Genomic DNA, 20,416 nt, shown 5'->3' with positions numbered 1-20,416 from the left:
GCTAATTTAAAAAGACCTTAAGCACCATTTGGTTGTAATGAGCGGACAGGAAAACACAAATAGTAATATCCCATTGATGTATGAAACCTTTATGGAAATAAAGCTTGTCATCACCACATCAGCATAGCATGGTTTCAAAGAAGCTAGTTGAAGCTATCGTGTTAGCTCCAGGTGCTTCTAAAACACAGTGAAAATACATTAAGTAAACCATTCTAAACTTTCCCTGGTTATTTCTCTGCCAAACCTCTGCTGTTGATTCTGGCTGTAACGACGGGGCATCCGGCTGCAGTGAAAAACTCCAAGGTAAAGCTGGTCATCTCAGCAGCGTGCTGGCGGCTAGCACGAAAGGGGAAAACAGCCGTTGTTTGGGAAGCCAGGCCTAGCTGGGCAAGCTGTACACGGCTCTGGGGAGGGGGTGCGCTTGGCCTGTGAAGGGGGGTCGTAGCCTGGGCTCTCTGCATGACTTATCCAGTGTCGGACCACTGCACAGCCTTCACTGGTTTTGCTAAGTTCGTTCTCTGGAGTGCCTGTGCAGGTTGCAGCGGGCAGCTTCAGATCAGCTTTCCTCTCAGCTTGGCCTGGCCGCAGGACAGGAGACCGCTGCTCGCTGTCTCGACTCAGCTTTCCAGCAACGTCTGAGAAAGGTTATAAGCAGACCGTCTCCAGGGCAGTTGGTTAAGTTCCGATGTGGGATTCACAGAAAACAGACTTTACTGAGCCTGGCCGGCACTGCAAATGTTTGTGGGTGTCCGAGCCCATTCGAACCCGAGTGGCGGTCTCTCCAATGCTGCTGTTGAGGAACAGCGTGCGAAAGAGGGCGATTAACCTGGGCAGCAAGTCTTTATACAGTGAGCCCCCCTGCTGTGAGAGGAAGTCTCCTGAGGGTCTGTAAAAGTCTCCTGTTTCATGTGGCTTTCAACTTAATCTGATTTATCCCACATGGCTTGATTGCACAATACTATTTTGAGATCACTAATAGTAAAACTGATATTGGTTTGACAATCTGTGGGAGAAGGTTCAAGGTATAGCAGCAGACCTCAGCAGTTTGGTTACATGAACAATAGGTAGCTTACACCACACATTGGTATAAACAATAATAAGTAACAGAACATGAATACAATTATAAGGCATCCATCCAACACTACACCACATGCCTTTGTAACATGTTATTACACTGGAGAGAAAGGAATTAGAGCAAGGGGATATCCAACATATATTCAACCGGTCCATACGGTGATCTCAGTTCAGTTCATCCAGGAAAGCAAGCGCATCCTTGTATAAATGGAACAAGCGAGTATTCCCTTTGTGTGTGAAAGTCAGGATAGCAGGGTTTCACATGAAGAATCTCACCTTTCTTAATTAGTCATGTCCTGTCTGGTTATGATCGTTTGACCTTCATATGTGAGTAGATCCTGCTTCTTGGCAGCCACAAGGATTCTGGACGGATCCCCGGAGTGATGTAGTTTAATGATCACAGTGTGGTCTTGGCGGACCGAGAGTCTGATGAGCTTGGTCGATCTTAATAATGCTTAAGACTCACAGTTGAGTAGAGCCGGGAGCCATTTCTCAAAAAAAGATACTGGTTGTTAGCCTTCCTTTTCTTTAAATTACCAAATTGGTACACTTCTCTGTCAGTTTGCAAACGTTTGACTCCTGCTCGATCAGCCTGGATCTCACAGCCGACATATCATCTTCCAATGCTGAGACACGGTATTCTGGTTCCTTGATGTGCTCCATCAAAGTTGAAATCTTCTCAGTGACACATTGAGAGATATCCGCTGCTTGGGTGTCAGCACTGCTAGCAAGTGACTGACACTGCTGAGCTTCTTGGTTAGGTTCTTTGCTAGTTAGGATATTCATTCTTCAGCTGGTTTATTGGTGACAGACTTAGCTGTCTTGAGGTTGGGCATTATGATTAATGAAGGTTTTTTATTCATTAATAAAACCACAAAAGTGAATCTTTATTCAAGGCTCAGAAGCAGGTTCCAGGACAGGGCTAAAGAGAAAAGGTTGGTGATTGTACTGCCCCTGGGTAGGCGGGGAACCTGTAACGCAAGTACATAGTGTTGCATAAAGGTTCATTAACAGAAACCTGGAGAGAGTCATAGAACCTCTCCAAGAGTTAATCTGGAGATCTGGCAATGAAAAGAGCTGGCTTACCTTCTGCAGAAGGGACAGGCATGATGGTAGAGGTTTTGTCAGAGTCCAGGAAACGATGGTCAGAGCAGACCCGACAGGTCTGCTCTGACCATCAGCAGGTCCTAAGGCAAAGCATGTTGTGTCAGTTGCTAAACCACTCGCTTCTATGTTGTCTGCTTCTGGTCCTAAAACGGTGCTGCCCATTCTAATGGATAACAAGCTATGTGCGCACATTACCCCCATTTTTTCTTCTCTGCACTGGTTGCCTGTACATTTTAGGATTGATTTTAAGATTTCAAATTTGTTTGTTTCACGTTCACTGGTTGGTCACATCTTTACACAACAGAACCTTTAGACAACCATGTTCCCAGAGGAGGTTTGAGGTGCTTTTAGATGGTTTTGTAACATGAGGAGACAAGTTTTTCTGTTGTTGGTCTCAAACTTTGGAATAATCTTACTCTGACCGTCAGGAAATCTAATACCTTAATCGATTTCAAGTCCCTTTTAAAAACCCATCATTTGAAATTGGCTTAAAAATTTAGATGGGCTGACATATCAGGATGTTCTTATTATTAGTCTTTTACTTACTGTTTTACTTTTTATGTATTTTATTGGTTATTTGTTGTTGATTCTTTGTTTGTTTGTTTTCTTCAGAATTTGAGGACCTGTACAGTACTATAGGTGTATAAAGTGCTTTATAAAAACAGGTTTGATATCGCAGTTGATTGATTTATAAATTCATTATAAGCAAGTAGGTGAATAGTCTTTTCGTTGTCTCCTCCCTCCTGAGAGCCTTATCCTGGAGCAAGCCAATGACATACATGTTCTTACTTGTGTTGTTAGGCGATGACAGAATGGGTGAGCACAGCGGTCAAACACAGGAGCACAGTGAAGTAAGAAGACCCAAAAATATTTGAGGAATACCAGAAGGGAAAAGGCATGTCAAATGACCCATAGTCTTAGGCATTTTGATTTTTGGACAATTTTGCTAGGCATACCTCACAAAAAAAATACTTAACCCATAATATTTTAAGAGTTTTGATTATTGTCTGCAACTTGCCAGTGTTGAATGACTTTCTTAAAATAGTTCACAGCAAGTACAACCCTGTGTGTTGACAAACACAAACATCAGAAGTGGAGAATCTTGTTGCTGAGAGATGTTCAAAATTCAAAAACCCATTTAAGCAGTACAAATCAACACTGAAAATAAAAATATAAAAGTAGAAATAAAAACAGCTTAATATAACATCCTACTGCATAAAACTGGTCATAAGCAAATCTGAATACATGGATCTTCAGATGAACAAAGTCAAGACAGCGTAAAGATGGAGGGAAAGTCTTCCACAACATTAGGGCCACAGTAATAAACTAGAAAAATTTGCATTTCCTGCGAAAATGCACTGTGAATGCAGTAAGCTGAATGATTAAGCAAAAGATGCAGAAGTTCTTTGAAGAAGAGAAAAAATAGCTGAAAAGCATTGAAGAAGTTGAAAAAGTTGAAGAATTTAAAAAAGTTGAAGAATTTGAACATGAAAGAACAATAGCTGAATGATTAGAAGAAGAAATAAACTGAGGGAATGGCACCAAACATCTCCTAACTCATTCTAAACACTGAATCGTTTAACAAAGCAGAAGTAGAATTTCAAACTTGAATATACTGTAGCCATATGTGGGCATGCATTTCTAGGAGTATAAGGAGTTTCACCTACCGTTGAAAAGCATTGGATGTTTGACACCTCATAGCTTGGAGATGCTTTATGCGACATAGGCCAAATTTCTTGTGGAGCTTTCTCTCTAATGGAAGTACAGACTCTGTGAAGCAGAAGTTTGTACGAGCTTCCTAGAGCTACTTCCGGTTAGCAACATGCTAACAGTTATCCGCTAACATGGTTGTACTCTGTCAGTTTGGTCCAAATCCTGTACTGGGAAGTGCCTCAAAAAGGGGTGCCAATACTTAATGTCACCAAACGTGACCAAAGTTCATGTGTCAGATCGGCCTCCTTTAGCAACTCAGCCTCACCACATCTGGGCCCAGAACTCAACATTTGACCAAAATGGTGTGTAGCGCCATTTCCCACATGTGGGTGGTGCTGTATTGGCCAATTGGGTCGTGTCTGGGCATCATGCCAGGTCCTGTTGGAAGCAAAGGCCCAATAGGAAAGCATGTGAAATCCAAAATGGAACAGAAAAGTGACACATGGCTGATAATCACATGAAAATTTTAAAATGTTAAGAGGAAGTGACTGTGTGAATTTCAGATTCCTACATTAATCACAGCCACTGCAGTGGGTGTCGAAAGTTGCCATTTTATCCCAATGGAGCCTGTCCCTCTGGTCAGCAGAGTTCCGTCGTCATGGAAACTCACTCACACCTGCAGCTGACCATTCTACTGAAGTGCAGAGACTTTGCTCAGACTCTGCCTCATTGGAATAGAATGGAATACTTTGCCTCAAACAACGCTCCATATCTCCTGATCCGTAAATGGTAGAGACATAATTTTTTTCTGCGTTTATTTTGTAACGGATAGGAGAACAAGACAAACTATCAGTTTTTGCTGGAAATATTTTAATAAAGGCGTAAAAAATTATGATCTAAAGGGGATTTTTAAGGAATTTCAAAAATCCTCTAAAAACGGTCCCGAACAAATTGCTCTAGCTGAAAACATATAAGAGATCTCAAAATAACTCTTTCACTGTGAGTATCAGCAGGCTTTTGAGGACTATGTTGCTCATTTTTATGTTTGTACAAAAATCGGTGTAGGCACAGCGACGATGTAAAAAAGTGGATCATGTGGAAAATGCAGCTCTAAAGCATTTTCAGGATTTTGCACATTCGCTACTCCCAAACAAATTGTTTCTGCGGCAAAACCGTAACAGTTATCCAAAAAATTCCTTTTTTGTGAGTTTGGGACATTCATGTGTGAAAGTCTCATGTTTGTACATCAAACGGTTTAGGAGTAGCGACAATGCGAAAACGTGTGATGTTTTGGATTTTCAGACGTCATTTTTCAAAACCGCTCCATAGGAAATGAATGGGGGAGGTTTCGGGTTTGTGTCGCTCTGAGGTGATTTGCGAAAAATCTATAAATGCTACACCAATGAGGGTTACATTTCCTGAATCCAGTCAAAAAATCCTACGTTTTGATGTATAATTTATGTGGATAGGTTGAAAATTGAGCGAGTGAGAAGAAGTTGTTCGTAGAAGTAGAATTTGTTGAATTTCTAGAGTGCGCACTCTATAACTGCCTCCTTGACGACCATAGCAACGCATGTTATTTGCTTAATTTCTTGAAAAGCCAAAATTATTTTAAGGAGGTACTATATGAAAATGGTAAAAGATATGAAAAAGCTGAAATATACCATAATAGCTGAAAGATATCACTACATTTTAAAAGTTGAATGGCGTTTCTAGCTGAAAGTAGGCTGAAGCAGTAAGCTGTCAAAAAGCAGCTGAAATGAGCGGAATTTTTGTGAATTGCATTCATTTCCTATGGGAGAAAAAAGCTGAAATTTTGCAGAAAAAGCTGAATATTTTAAAAAGTTTAAAAGTTAAAAGTACAAAAAGATATAGCCATCGATTCCAGAAGAAGCTGAATAGTTTAAAAGTTGAATGGTTGATATCGGACAAAAACTGTAGGAGGAGAAGCGAATCAAACTTTAAACAGTAAAAACGCGAAAGAGGATCTCAATAACTGTGAATGCCTACTGCATTCACAGTAATTATGTATCCAACCCGGTTTTAAATTAGTTTCTGGAACTATGAATAGCCTTTAAATGGAGGGTCTTAATCTGTGAGAAGGTAATATAGTCTGGAGCTTAACCACACAAGGCTCTAGAAGTAAAAAAAAAAAAAAAAAAGAAAGAAAAACTTAAACTAGAAAAATTTGCATTTCCTGCGAAAATGCACTGTGAATGCAGATAGCTGAATGATTAAGCAAAAGATGCAGAAGATCTTTGAAGAAGAGAAAAAATAGCTGAAAAGCATTGAAGAAGTTGAAAAAGTTGAAAAAGTTGAAGAATTTGAAAGAGTTGAAGAATTTGAACATGAAAGAACAATAGCTGAATGATTAGAAGAAGAAAAAACTGAGGGAAAGGCACCAAACATTTCCTAACTCATTCTAAACACTGAATCGTTTAACAAAGCAGTAGTAGAATTTCAAACTTTAATATACTGTAGCCATATGTGGGCCTGCATTTCTAGGGAGTATAAGGGATTTCGCCCCCATTGAAAAGCATTGGATGTTTGACACCACCTAACTTGGAGATGCTTTTGTGACGAGGCCCAAACTTATTGTGGAGCATTCTGTATAAAGGAGGTACAGACTCTGTAAAGCAGAAGTTTGTCTGAGCTTCCTAGAGCTACTTCCAATTAGCAACATGCTAACCATTAGCCGCTAACATGGTTGTGCTCAGGATCACCGGGTGATTGTACTCTGTCAGTTTGGTCTAAATTTTGTACTGGGAAGTTCCTCAAATAGGGGTGCCAATACTTAATGTCACCAAACGTGACCAAAGTTCATGGGTCAGATTGGCCTCCTTTAGCAACTCAGCCTCACCACATCTGGGCCCAGAACTCAACATTTGACCAAAATGGTCAGTAGCGCCATTTCCCACAGGTGGGTGGTGCTGTATTGGCCAATTGGGTCGTGTCTGGGCATCATGCCAGGTCCTGTTGGAAGCAAAGGCCCAATAGGAAAGCATGTGAAATCCAAAATTGGACAGAAAACTGACACATGGCTGAAAGTCACTTGAAAATTTTAAAATGTTAAGAGGAAGTGACTGTGCGAATTTCAGATTCCTACATTAATCACAGCAACTGCGGTGAGCGTCGAAAGTTGCCATTGTATCTCAATTGATCCTCTCCCTCTGGCCCTCAGAGTTCCGTCGTCATGGAAACTCACTGACACACCTGCAGCGGCCAGTCTACCGAAGTGCAGAGACTTTGCTCACAATATGTCCCATTGGGTTATAATGGAGAACTTTGCCTCGCACAACGCTCCATATCTCCTGATCCATAAATGGTAGAGACATAATCTTTTCTGCGTTTCTTTCTTAACGGATAGGGGAAGAAGACTTGGTATCGGTTTTTGCTGGAAATATTTTAATAAAGGCGTAAAAAATTATGATCTAAAGGAAATTTTTAAGAAATTTCCAAAATCCTCTAAAAACAGTCCCGAACAAATCGCTCTAGCTGAAAAAGTATAAGAGATATCAAATTAATTCTTTCACTGTGAGTATCAGCAGGCTTTTGAGGACTATGTTGCTCATTTTTATGTTTGTACAAAAATCGGTGTAGGCACAGCGACGATGTAAAAAAGTGGATCATGTGGAACAATGCAGCTCTAAAGCATTTTCAGGATTTTGCACATTCGCTACTCCCGAACAAATTGTTCCTGCGGAAAAACCGTAACAGTTATCCACTAAATTCCTTTTTTGTGAGTGCCAGAAGGGTTGGGACATTCATATGTGAAAGTCTCATGCCTGTACATCAAACGGTTTAGGAGTAGCGACGATGCGAAAACGTGTGATGTTTTGGATTTTCAGACGTCATTTTTCAAAACCGCTCCATAGGAAATGAATGGGGGAGGTTTCGGGTTTGTGTCGCTCTGGGGTGATTTGCGAAAAATCTATAAATGCTACACCAATGAGGGTTACATTTCCTGAATCCAGACAAAAATTCCTACGTTTTGATGTATAATTCATGTGGATAGGTTGAAAATTGAGCGAGTGAGAAGAAGTTGTTCGGAGAAGAAGAATTTGTTGAATTTCTAGAGTGCGCACTCTATAACTGCCTCCTTGACGACCATAGCAACGCATGTTATTTGCTGAATTTCTTGAAAAGCCTAAATTATTTTAAGGAGGTACTATATGAAAATGGTAAAAGATATGAAAAAGCTGAAATAGACCATAATAGCTGAAAGTTATCACTACATTTTAAAAGTTGAATGGCGTTTCTAGCTGAAAGTAGGCTGAAGCAGTAAGGTGTCAAAAAGCAGCTGAAATGAGCGGAATTTTTGTGAATTACATTCATTTCCTATGGGAGAAAAAAAGCTGAAAATTTGCAGAAAAAGCTGAATATTTTAAAAAGTTGAAGAGTTAAAAGTACAAAAAGACATAGCCATCCATTCCAGAAGAAGCTGAATAGTTTAAAAGTTGAATGGTTGAAATCGGAGAAAAATTGTAGGAGGAGAAGCGAATCAAACTTTAAACAGTAAAAACGCATTTGGAAGAATAACCCATAAGAATAAGAAGAATAAAGAATAAAGAGAAACAGGATCTCAAGAACTGTGAATGCCTACTGCATTCACAGTAATTAACTCTTAAATGTACAGGTAGCCAGTGTAAAAAAGATTACAACTAGAGTAATGTGCTGTCTCGAGTCAGTTAAAAGCCTTGCGTCGGCATTCTGAACTGAATTGAAGCAATCAAAACCCTTTTTTAAACCCATAAAAATGCTCACACACAGCAGAAAGAATATCAGAGCAGTTAGATGCCATAGGTAATGATTATGGCATCAATGATAAGGGGGACTATTTTAATAGAATAGCTACGTTTACATGGACAAAAGTAATCGGACTACGTAAATGTAATGATCGGAGCAGGAGACCCAGAATACAACCAGACCAGCAGAGGTTCAGTGTAGAATCTTCTTTTATTAACAAAAAGTGAAACAGGGGAAAAAAAAAAGAAACCGTCAACCCAAAAGACGGCACAGAAACAGACGGATTCACGGGGCAGGCCAGGCAGGAACAGACAGAACGGCACAGGTTTTTGGAGACAAGGTGGTTGAAATTCAAAAAGCAAAACATAACAGAACTTGCAGGAGGTGACTCACCTACACTCAACAAGACGACCTGGCACTGATGTCTGGTCTCAACAGTTTAACAGCTGGGTTCAACAGCATTGAACCCAGCCTTTCTTTAATGTGGGTGGAGAACCATGTCCTTTTCAATATTGAGGTTGCTCAATAAGTGTAAGGTTATTGATACAACTTAAATAATATTAGTCTATGTTTCACCAATTGTCTCATCAACATTTGACTGGCTTGTTTGTTTTGGTGTTATTTTACAAATTAACTGACAGGATGCTACAGGAACACAGCAACTTGTTCTCCATTGATGAAGATCAAAAGATACATGGTTAGGATATTGGGTGTTGGACAAATGTTGTTAAGATCTTTAATACAATGTAATCATAACACATTTAAATTACATAACTCTGTATATTAGCTGAACTTAGTATAAACCTTATTTGCAGCTGTTAAGCTCTCAGGACATTGTTATCTTCTAAGTAGACAGAGGTGCTGATTCTTTGCAACTGTCCTTATGAGAAGGAAGGAAATACACTTTCGAAGATGGAATCTGGAAAAAGAACCTTGGCAAAACATTGAGTATAAGGCCATATGTGGATTCTAATGATTGTGTCCCACAATCCACAATTAACAGAGTGGATTCTAAATAGTGATACATTCTCTGCATTTGTTAATTCCATTGTTTAACGGAATATTGCATTTCTTAACCGATTATCATTAGTCTCAGATGCTAAGGTACGCTTGCGCACACCTTAGCTACTCAGAGAGATTGCTGTACTATCATTATTGCATATTTCCCTAACCTTGCCTGCAAAATGAATTCTCGCAATTTGTGTGTTCACAAACACACGAGAAATCATCTTGTACCACTCCGGCTTCAACCGTTTGTGACCAAACCAAAAATGGTTCGGGCCAATCACGTTGCAGTATTGCGGTTTAAGGGACATACTGCTGTGATGAAAGCAAGACCTGAGGCCTATTTCCCAAAAGCCAAATTTGGAAATCCAGGACAACCGCTATAGCCAGGCTTGACATAGCGTGATCAGAGCACCATGACTTTATCTAATTCACAAGACCCAATTCAGGGTGAGGAAACATGACTTTGTCAAGCCAGGTGTAAGTTATCTAGCTAAATGCACGTCCCCGGCTGTCATAAAAAAAAAACACGATGTGAATCACAGATTCACTGATGCTACAATGGATAAGTTATGTGTGGCAAACTTCAAACCAAACAATCAATGTCTTTTGATGGAGCCTTATGAGGAAAATAAGACTCAAGCAAGAAAAAAACATCTATTATTCTAAACGAAAACACATTTGTTTGGAGCTACTTCTATGGCAAAAAATGTGAAATCATTTGCTCTGATCTGTTGGATTCTGTAACTCTAGAGGATGCTGTTTCGCTGACTCATAACTGAATTAGTAGAGCAGTATAGAGGGATGAAACTATTTCAGCAGACAGCCTTTGCAAAACAATATTCAGCTCGCATAAGATTTTAAAAGTGCAGTTTATAATTATTACAAATATTGTTTGCATTTAAAACACAAAGCATAGACATTAAAACAATCTGGAAGAAGTTAATGTAGGATATCTGATATGCAATGAAATTACCTATTCAATATAAAAATTATATCAAATAACATAATATTCTTTCCATTAACAGTTGTTAGGTCCCTAAGCCTTATGGTTTGTAAGCATTTTAATGTCGTGCCCACTCAAACCCCTAGTTCTTTTAACTCCTAAACTAAGAATCTTACAACTAAATACACTCTTAGGAGGACTCAACTTCAGAGTCTAGTTTTACCATTTATTCTAATATGGCAGAGAAACAATCATAAGGTTTACAGCGCTGGACTCTTATGACAAAACCATCCCAGGCATTCATCCTGCAGACAAAGAGCCCTGATTTCCTAGAAACATGGCCTTTTAAAAGCTTAGACACACTCCTCGAAGTGGGTGGTCTCCTCACATGATGTCTGTAGAAGGAATGCGTCGTCAAAAAGACGTTATCTGTTTCCCATCATGTGTTTCTTTGGGTGTTTTTGAGCTGACAAAGTGAATGTACATGTCTAATTCACTGGTAGAGCGGTTCCATTGAGAACTCCACACAGCCTATATCTAATTAGACAAGCTTTACCTTTTAATAAAAGTTTACACAAATTAAACAGCTTACATTTATTGTGTGTGTGTGTGTGTGTGTGTGGGGGGGGGGGGGGGGGGGGGGACGGTGTAACGCCGGACTTTATTGACAACACCTTTGCTTCTTCATCAGCCATTCTCATTCCATGCAATAGTCTACTAAAGGCTTTTCTGTCCAACAACAGTCTTCAAAAACACAGCTGAAGAGTGGTAATGGCCACGTGGATAATGATAAATTTAATAATTATTTAGGCTACCATCATAATTTTAAAATAATTATAGTATTTGACTGAATACCAATGTGTATAATAAGTGGTATTTTAATGCAGACTCCATCCATCCATCCATCCATCCATCCATTCATCATCTTCTGCTTATCCGGGGTCGGGTCGCGGGGGAAGCAGTTTAAGTAGGAAGCCCAGACGTCCCTCTCCCCGGCCACTTGGGTCAGTTCCTCCAAAGGAATCCCAAGGCGCTCACAGGCCAGCAGAGAAACATAGTCCCTCCACCGTGTCCTGGGTCTTCCTCTGGGCCTCCTCCTGGTGGGACGTGCCCGGAACACCTCACCAGGGAGGCGTCCAGGAGGCATCCTAACCAGATGCCTGAGCCACCTCAACTGGCTCCTCTCGACGTGGAGGAGCAGCGGCTCTACTCTGAGTCCTCCCCGAATGACTGAGCTCCTCACCCTATCTCTAAGGAGGAGAGCCCAGACACACTACAGAGAAAACTCATTTCGGCCGCTTGTATCTGGGATGACGTTCTTTCAGTCATGTTCCAAAGCTCATGACCATAGATGAGGGTAGGAACGTAGATCAACCGGTAAATCGAGAGCTTTGCCTTTTAGCTTAGCTCTCTCTTCACCACAACAGACCGGTACAGCGCCCGCTTCACAGCAAATGAAGCACCAATCGGCCTGTCGATCTCCCGCTCCATCTTTCCCTCATTCGTGAACAAGACCCCAAGATACTGAAACTCTTTCACTAGGGTCAGCACATTCTCCCCAACCTGGAGAAGGCGCTCTACCCTTTTCAGCTCAAGACCATGGTCTCGGATTTGGAGGCACTGATCCTCATCCCGGCTGCTTCACACTTGGCTGCGAACCGCTCTAGTGAGAGCTGTAAATCACGCCCTGATGAAGCCAATAGGACCACGTCATCCGCGAATAGCAGAGACGCGATCCTAAGGCCACCAAAACGGATCCCCTCAACACCTTAGCTGCACCTAGAAATTCTGTCCATAAAAGTTATGAACAGAATCAGTAACAAATGTCCACGCAATATTGCAGAGTCGCGTTAACCAACACAGCCCCACAACATCCAAAGCCTTAAGGTACTCAGGGCAAATCTCATCCACCCCCCAGGGCCTTGCCAGCAAGGAGCTTTTTAACCAACTCGGTGACCTCAGCAACAGAGATGGGAGAACCCGACCCGAAGTCGCCAGGCTCTGCTTCCTCGATGGAAGACGTGTTGGTGGGATTAAGGAGGTCTTTGAAGTATAGAATATGCAGATTGATGAAAAAAGAAAAACACACAGAAAAGGAAACAGAATCACTGACAAAACTCATTGGTTTCTGATCAGTGTGACCAGTGACTGAACCAGGATTAACTAACCCTGGCTTTTAGCTTGGTCTGAAGCAGACTAGTTGCACAGAATAAATTACCATGGCAAATTATATGTCATTGCTTTTGTGAAACAGAGTCCAGGCTTAATTCAGTCAGGATATGTGGAAAATCCCATCTTAATCCTTCATCTTGGTTTTGTGAAATAGACCTCTGCTGAGGCCACAGTTGAACCACCATAAACATGGCAGCACAGGAGGACGTTTGCCTTGCCAGCCATACTGACTTACATCATATACAGTGTTAGAACCAACTATGGATGTGATGCAAAAAACTCCAATCAACGTGCTCTGTTTTTTTTTTTTTTTGTAGTCCGCAAAACATATCAAGCCATTGAGCAAACTCTTTAGTAAATATTTTTTTGCTGCTTTTGTCTACAAAAATAAAATCAGAGGATACATGGTGTACTCACGTGTACTTTCTTAATTTTTTTAAGGCAAGAGAAATATTTACAGACACATCAGCGTTGACGGGCTCTTGATTGGCAAGAAGCCCTGACTGATTATCTCACAAGTGTTATAAAGGAATCTAGGTACGCACCCATGCAAGGGCAGTACACTTCCTAACGTTTCATCAGTGGAGAAAATATGTCATCTCCGGGGTGCTATCTGATAGATTGTGTGATATCCTTGTCTTGGTACTATCTAAGTGGGGCATGCAGGTCCCGGCTTAAGCAGTCCGTTCAACTTAAACATCCCATATCTTAACAGAAACAGTGAAGTTAACAAAAATCTCTGTATGTATCTTGAGTGTTATGGTTACATAAAAGCACTGTTGCATTATGGGTAATTCTGCCGCTGAGAGTGACGCATCGTAAAGTCCCGCCTCCCACACTGATTAGTCCGGTCTGTTTTAGGCCAGAGGGTATCGAGCCTTACCAGACTGACTTATGCTCCGTGTAATTTAGTCTGGCTGGTTAGGTTAGGAGGACGTAGCTGCTGCTATCACGTCTGTTTTGTAAGTATCCACAACTTCTTTGAAAGAAGAACAACAAGAAGTGCCTTGACTAACTTACCATGTTGTGGTTTCTCATAGCACCTGCTGGTTATGTTTTAATTTGATACCATGATTGGCTAAAAGCAAACTTTGGTAGGCGGGCACTAGGTGTCGTTGTGACCAATCAGCAGACCTCTCAACTTTTATCAAAAGTTAAGAGTGAGATTATGCTAATTTGGGGGCGGGTCTTGTTTGGGGGGCGGGGCTAACCGGACCCTGGAAGAGCCGGTGGAGTCAACTCCATCTCATTTTTATCCCACCAGACAATGAAGTAGACATGTATTACTTGTGTTAAAAAGAGAAAGAGACGTATTAATACTTTATTGTTCAGTTAATGGATTAAGACATAAAAAAATACACAATTGTTCAAATAATACTGAATAAAATTAAGTAGTTTTAAGTTATTGACCAAATTATTACACTGTTACACATACATCTATGGGTTGTTTATCATTGTAAATCTATAACCTGATTGGTGAATCAGGCTGAGTTTCATCAAGCCTTTATGGTCAACAATTTCCTCTCAGCAGCAACACTGAAGCACACAGAGGTTCCCGCTGCGTCTTTACGCACGATCCAGCTGCTGATGTCTCCCTCCTTTCAGCTCAATGCACGTCTAGACTGTTACAGTTTATAACATTCTCATCACCTTTCACAGCGACAGGTTCTCAGTCAGTCGCCGCGCTGATCAGACAAATCTCTATTGCTCTCGTCAGTGCGCTCTGGGCAGTGAGGTGGGCGGATTTTACCCCCGTGCGCTGCGTGCGAGGGATAAACAGCGGGGAAAATGCATAACTAAATACTGTAAAGGGCTCCTATAAAGGGAACAGGGGTACTGACAGGTCTGAGATAAAGCCCCTGATGTTACAAGTTCTTTAAAATGACCCTTAAAAGTGCGCACCTGAATTAAAGCGCGAGGCAGCACGCCCACCGAAGCGCCACTGATTCTATGTTGTTAAAAATAAAATAGCATGAAATACAGCTACTATATTGACTTTAACTCCTATTGACTTTAACTGGCACACGTTGCTACCGATGTGAGGACATTAAACGTAGTGATTCACGTTTTGAATGGTGAACGGTGATAAAAGCACCTGCTCCGAGGGAAAGGAGGGGGGAGAGGAGCAAGCGCGAAGGCACAGAAATACGGTGCATGTAGTTAAAAAACGCAGAATTAATAAAAACGAAACGTATAAACAGACTAAGTGGCGTTTTAAACTGCATCTGGTTAGCAGAACTGTTTTATGATCCTGCGTGCAGCCAGGACTGGCAGGGGCGGATCCAGGATTTTTCAAAGGGGGGTGCGCACCTACGGGTCATGGGGTCACGGGGTCAAGGGTCACGGGGTCACAGGTCAAGACAATGTGAGGCTAAAAGACCAAAGAATACCATCTTCACTCTTTCACACTACCCTAATTATTCATCCAAGGGTTTTTAATTGATAATTTTAATGGATGAACATAAGTAGAATTAGCATGATTACATTATTGTAATTAAAAAAAGATCTCTCGGTTTTTAAAGCATGCACAAGGTTAAAAAGTAGTTTGAAGAAAAAAACGATCCTTATCAACAATTAATCAAACAAGGAGTTTCTTTATTTCCAGAAATTATATTTACACAGAACATGAAATAAAAAAAAAAAACAAGGACTTGGGTTCAAGTATGGTTCAAGTAAGACAAAGGAGATTTGAATATATTTTAACAAGATAAACTGTTGAAAAAAAAAAAAAAAAAGTTAAACCAGACAAAGAATATTGTTCTCTACTACAAACTTTATGATGATGATAATGGGTTTACAAATGTCAACCTTCTGGGATGCTTCTGGGCAAATATGTCAATGATTTTGTTGATGTCTAACTGAATGTCCTTGTGCACATACAAAAGTAGCAAAGCCACAAACCTTTACTGTCCCATTGTTGACCTCAGCAAAGTTTTCACTGCTTTAAGACCTGAGTTAGCACGTTCCACAGAAGCACTGGTAACAGGTATGACTGACAGAAGGTGAAGAATCATATAAATGTTTGGGTAGCACTTCATATTTGTTATCTTTAGAATTTCAGGGAGAGAGCTGGGTTTTTCCACTGATGATGACCACTTTGTGTGCCACAACTTCACTTCCTGTCTGAATGTTGACCCTGACGGTAGATCATCTTTATATGATGTAAAGATGTCTTTTTCATTCTCAGTGTTCATCAAATGCAGGTTGCTTGGCAACAGTTTTAAGCCTAGTATGGCAGCTGCGGACATAACACTGAAGCGCGAGTCAAGTTCTGAAATGAGACTGTCCAGAAATGGAACAAAGACTGTACATCTCCAGTACTGCATAGGGTTATTTGAAGGATTGCTGTTTCTCATTGTCTGTCGTCCACAACGTCTAGGTATTGGGAGGTCACCATCAAAACCAGCCAGTTTCCCCATTTCTAACATTGATTCGTAAACCTCTTTGAATTCAGCTTCAGCCTCACATCTTATGTCCCTTAGAGTGTCTTTTACAAGTTTGACCTCTTCATATGCAGTGAGGATATCCTGTGATGACCCTTGTAATAGAATACTTAATGACTTGGTGAATCCAAAGAAGTACCTGTTGCACTGTAAAGCGGCAATAAAGTTGGCCGAAGTTACTGCTTTGAGGAGGCCAGTTGCTTCAACTACTGCTTTGGCATCCCACACAGAATCTGCATTCTCTGATATAACATTAAGACAATGGAGAAGAGCTTCATAAAGGTTGTGAAAGTCTTCAAGGCTAGTGTGACGCTCAACCCAACGAGTCTCACACATGAGCTTTAACTTCTTCTTAGCCAACAGTTCTTGTCCTGCTGCAAGCCTTTCCTGGTTAATCTCAGACACTGAAGATTCAAACTGTTGCTGCCTCTTTGGTGAATACTTGAAAAAAATACCAACTGAAGCAACAGTTGAAAGCATACATTTGATATCCAGAACAGATGATGACTTGGATAATGCTAGGTTTAATTGGTGACTCGCACAGTGGAAGTACTTAGCTCTTGGGGATTCTTTGCAAAAGTTTGCAGCACAACCATTTACTCTTCCTGCCATATTGCCAGCACCATCATAGCCTTGAGCACGACACAGTTTTGGATCTAGGCCAACTTTCCTTAAAGAGGTCAACAGGTTTTTACATATTGCTTCCCCTGTTATGGAATCACATCCAACAAAATCTATTAACCTTTCAAAAGGAATGCCATCTTTCACGTAGCGGATACACACACCTAGTTGTTCACAGTTTGAAACATCAGTGACCTCATCAGCTATTACAGCATAGTGTGGCCCCCATTCCTGATTCAGCACATCATGCACAATTGTGCTTTGAATATACTCTTTTATACAGTCAAGCAAATCGTTTTGAGATGTTTTAGAAATGTATTTTGCATTTTGACCGCATGAGTCCAAGTAATTTTTAAGTGGGTCATCGCCTGCTTCTTGTCTGAACTTGAGAAGTGCAAGAAAGTTGCCTTTGTTTAGACTTTCTGATGTAGGATCGTCTCGGTGGCCTCTTAGGGCGAAGCCCTGACGCCCACACAGCTCTATACATTTTACAACTGATGAGAGGAACAGTCTATTTTCTGTAACTCGTTTATCCATCTCAGAATTCAACATGTGGTTAATCCTTGTTTGTTGACCATTCATTACATCCACAAAAGCACGAAACTTTGCATCAGAACTCTGGTGGTATTGCAGTTGCATGTGTGTTGTCATTTGTTCATTGAACTTTCTCCAATTAGTAAATGGCAGGTCTATCAAAATACTAGCCCTTCTACTCTGACTCTCAACAGGAAACAAAATGCATGGCAAACAGTACACGCCATCTTCCTGGGCAGAGTATGATAAAAAGTCATACTTGTCCAGCCAGTCCCTCTGGCATGTTCTTTTGGTCACCCCACTGGCTCTTCGGATGTCTTTAAAGTCTCTGGCAGGGAAATTGAAAGATTTGGGTGGTTTTCTGGTCTGAAGAAGTTGGAGTTTTCCAGAGTCGTCCATTTCACTAATCCGGTCCTTGGCCTTTGATATATCTGTAAGAACATTGATATTTACATTACAATTTTGTACGGGTGCTGATGGAGTTGTAAATCTGCCTACATGAAGCCATTGTATATAGTCTTGCTTTATTATGAAATTATTATTATGAAATGTAAGATTAAGATTAAGCAAAAAAATCAATCGTGTAAAACAAAAACAAAATTAGTTGTTTTGACATTGAAAAAAATACAACTATTACTAACCTATGTCGTAAGTTGTTTGGGGCAAATCCGCCTGGTTGAGCGCCGGCTCTTCAGTTGTCTTTACACCGAAACACGGTCCTTGTTGTTCATCTGGAAAAGAAAATAATTTTAGTGATCAGGTGAACCTTGTAATCTCAGGAGGAGCCACAAAACAATTTAATGTTGTGTTTTTATCGTAAATTATTAAATTCACTGAACACATATCACCAGGTGCACAAAACTGAATTTACTTAAAAGTAAATTGTATTTTTATTGTAAAATATTAAATGCACTGAAAACAAATAACACCAGATCGGTAGTTATATCACAATGTTAACCAGACTCCCTCAGACTCCAAGCATGTGCTTAGAGCATTCATTGATTTGGATCCTTACCAATTGAGAAAAGTTAGTAAGTATTCCTACAATTGCATCACTTTGCAACTCTAAACAACTTGTTTATCAACAATCAACAATGTTGATAATGTTTTCTCAGTATCAACATTTTCTAGCAATCATCATACCTTTCATCTGTGTGTCTCCAATATCTGAACATTCATACAGGTCAATGCTGTGGTCATTTTCTGTAGTTGTGCCAGGTGGTCCACTGAAGAATAGAAAACAAGATATAAACATTTCAATCTGTGTTATTTAGATTATAGACATAAGCCTACACTTTGGATTTATTACTACACGACAAAACTTCTGAACTCGTTTGTTTGTGCTCTAAACTGCCGCACTACAGACAATGGCGGAAATATTCCTCCGCCTCATAACTTCACGGTGAAAACCGTAATGTTTTTTTTCACCTTTTCCCTATGTAGTGGAACATCCAACAGCCACGCACGTGGTCATTGTTGCTTAAACAATAGCTGTAACAAATTTCAATGGTGAAGTCCTCCCGAAATCCAAAATAATTGTTGATCGGAGGTGGGCAAAACGGTTCCTTGAATTAGGAACCGCTGTACAGAGCACAAATGCACGACATTGGGAAACTTGTTAAAGGAAAAGCCCGGTCAAAATCAGAATTCTAACTGCTGAAAGTACTTTAAATATAAAACTATTACATACTGGTCAATAAATGAACTCGGTGTTTCTTTTTCTTTGAAGTCGTGTGTTGGTGCGGCGCTTTAAACTGCCGCACTACAGACAATGGCGGAAATATTCCTCCGCCTGATAACGTAACGGCGAAAACTAATGTTTTGGGTTTTTTTTCACTTTTACCCGATGTATTGGAACATCCAACTGCCATGCACGTGGTCGCTGTTGCTTCAACAATAGCTCTCGCGAATTTCAATGGCGAAGTCCTCCCGAAATCCAAAATAATTGTTGGAGCTGTGCACAACGGTTGTAGCTTGTAGAGTGTAGCAACGCACAGAGAGACGTCACAGGAAGTGACGTCGCCCAGTAGCGCGCAACATGGCTGCTCTTTACACAGTGACGAGACGACAATTTATGCTTTTATTTCCTTATCGATTAACGCTAAGTTCATGAAATCACCACGAACATTTTAGTTTAAGATATAGCTAATGACCCTTGTTGACCGGACTTCTTTTTTAATTTGCCTGTCGTCGGCCGCCGGGTTTCGGTCGGCTTTTTTTTCTGGCTACATATGTTCACTGTTTACGAATCAAAAAATCATATAAATTTGCTGTTATTTAAAAAATAAAGTGATAAAGTTGGTTTCTACTTACCCTTCTGTTGGATTGGACCAGAATCTTAAAAGAGATGGTTGTCTGCTTTTCTTGTTTGGCCTTAAATCTTCCAGCTCTCCTCGTGCTCGCTTCGACGCCATTGTGGTATCACTGAATCGCGTTGCGTTGCAACGCCGCGTTATTACAGCGCCCAGGTCTCGCGTGGCGAGACCTGGGCGCTGCAATTCAAATTCATGCCGATATCCGGTGTCTCAACCGTCGCGTCGGCGTCATAGCGCGTTCCAGATGACAGGTAATGGCTACTAATCTTAATTCTATGAAGGATGTTTAAGATTTCGGCCTCTTAAAAAAAGTACTTTTGGTCTCCCAAAGGGGGGTGCGCGCGCCACCCGCGCTCCCGCCTGAATCCGCGCCTGACTGGTTCTGAATAAAGCGGTCATCTGGCAGCAGCTCTCCCCCGCCCCCTCCCCTCCTGTGTACGCGGTACAGGACCTTACCGGCTCACTTTGACCACTGTTAAGACTAAAATTATTCCTAACTCTGATCACTCTTCCTGCTGCTCTGTTAACATGAACTGCAGCAGGAATTACTGATGGCCACAAGCTGTGAAAGAAGCCGAAACAGCTCAGCAGAAGGCGGAGTTTTGTAGTCCGCAGCCCAGAGGGGCTTTGTGATTTTTATGCGTGAAAAATGCCATGTTTGCGTGTGAAATGTCATGTGTTGCGTGTGAGCGTGTGAAGTTAGTGAAATGCGTGTGTCACACGGTCAATGCGTGAGAGTTGAGAGCTATGCCAATCAGCTTGGAGAGTCTTGCAAAATGTCCCCCCTTTCCCCAAAACGA

At 40.9% G+C, this 20,416-nt stretch overlaps 1 protein-coding gene across 1 annotated transcript; it reads right to left on the bottom strand.

Annotated features, from left to right (window-relative positions):
- Positions 1-313: 313 nt before the first annotated feature.
- On the bottom strand, positions 314-19,990 carry LOC110366455 (52 kDa repressor of the inhibitor of the protein kinase-like). The gene is made up of 8 exons (XM_036148078.1): positions 19,795-19,990; positions 19,615-19,763; positions 18,445-18,527; positions 17,943-18,032; positions 15,701-17,732; positions 720-790; positions 399-635; positions 314-336 (listed from the first exon to the last, which is right to left on the bottom strand). The coding sequence occupies exons 2-8, from the start codon at positions 19,713-19,715 to the stop codon at positions 314-316; spliced, it is 2,637 nt and encodes an 878-aa protein (XP_036003971.1). The 5' UTR covers positions 19,716-19,763; positions 19,795-19,990.
- Positions 19,991-20,416: the final 426 nt, after the last annotated feature.

The sequence above is a fragment of the Fundulus heteroclitus genome, chromosome 16, assembly GCF_011125445.2.
Source record: "Fundulus heteroclitus isolate FHET01 chromosome 16, MU-UCD_Fhet_4.1, whole genome shotgun sequence".
Classification (NCBI taxonomy): Eukaryota; Metazoa; Chordata; class Actinopteri; order Cyprinodontiformes; family Fundulidae; genus Fundulus; species Fundulus heteroclitus.
The sequence above is the reverse complement of the archived record's forward strand: the minus strand, read 5'-3'. Positions and strand labels throughout refer to the sequence as shown.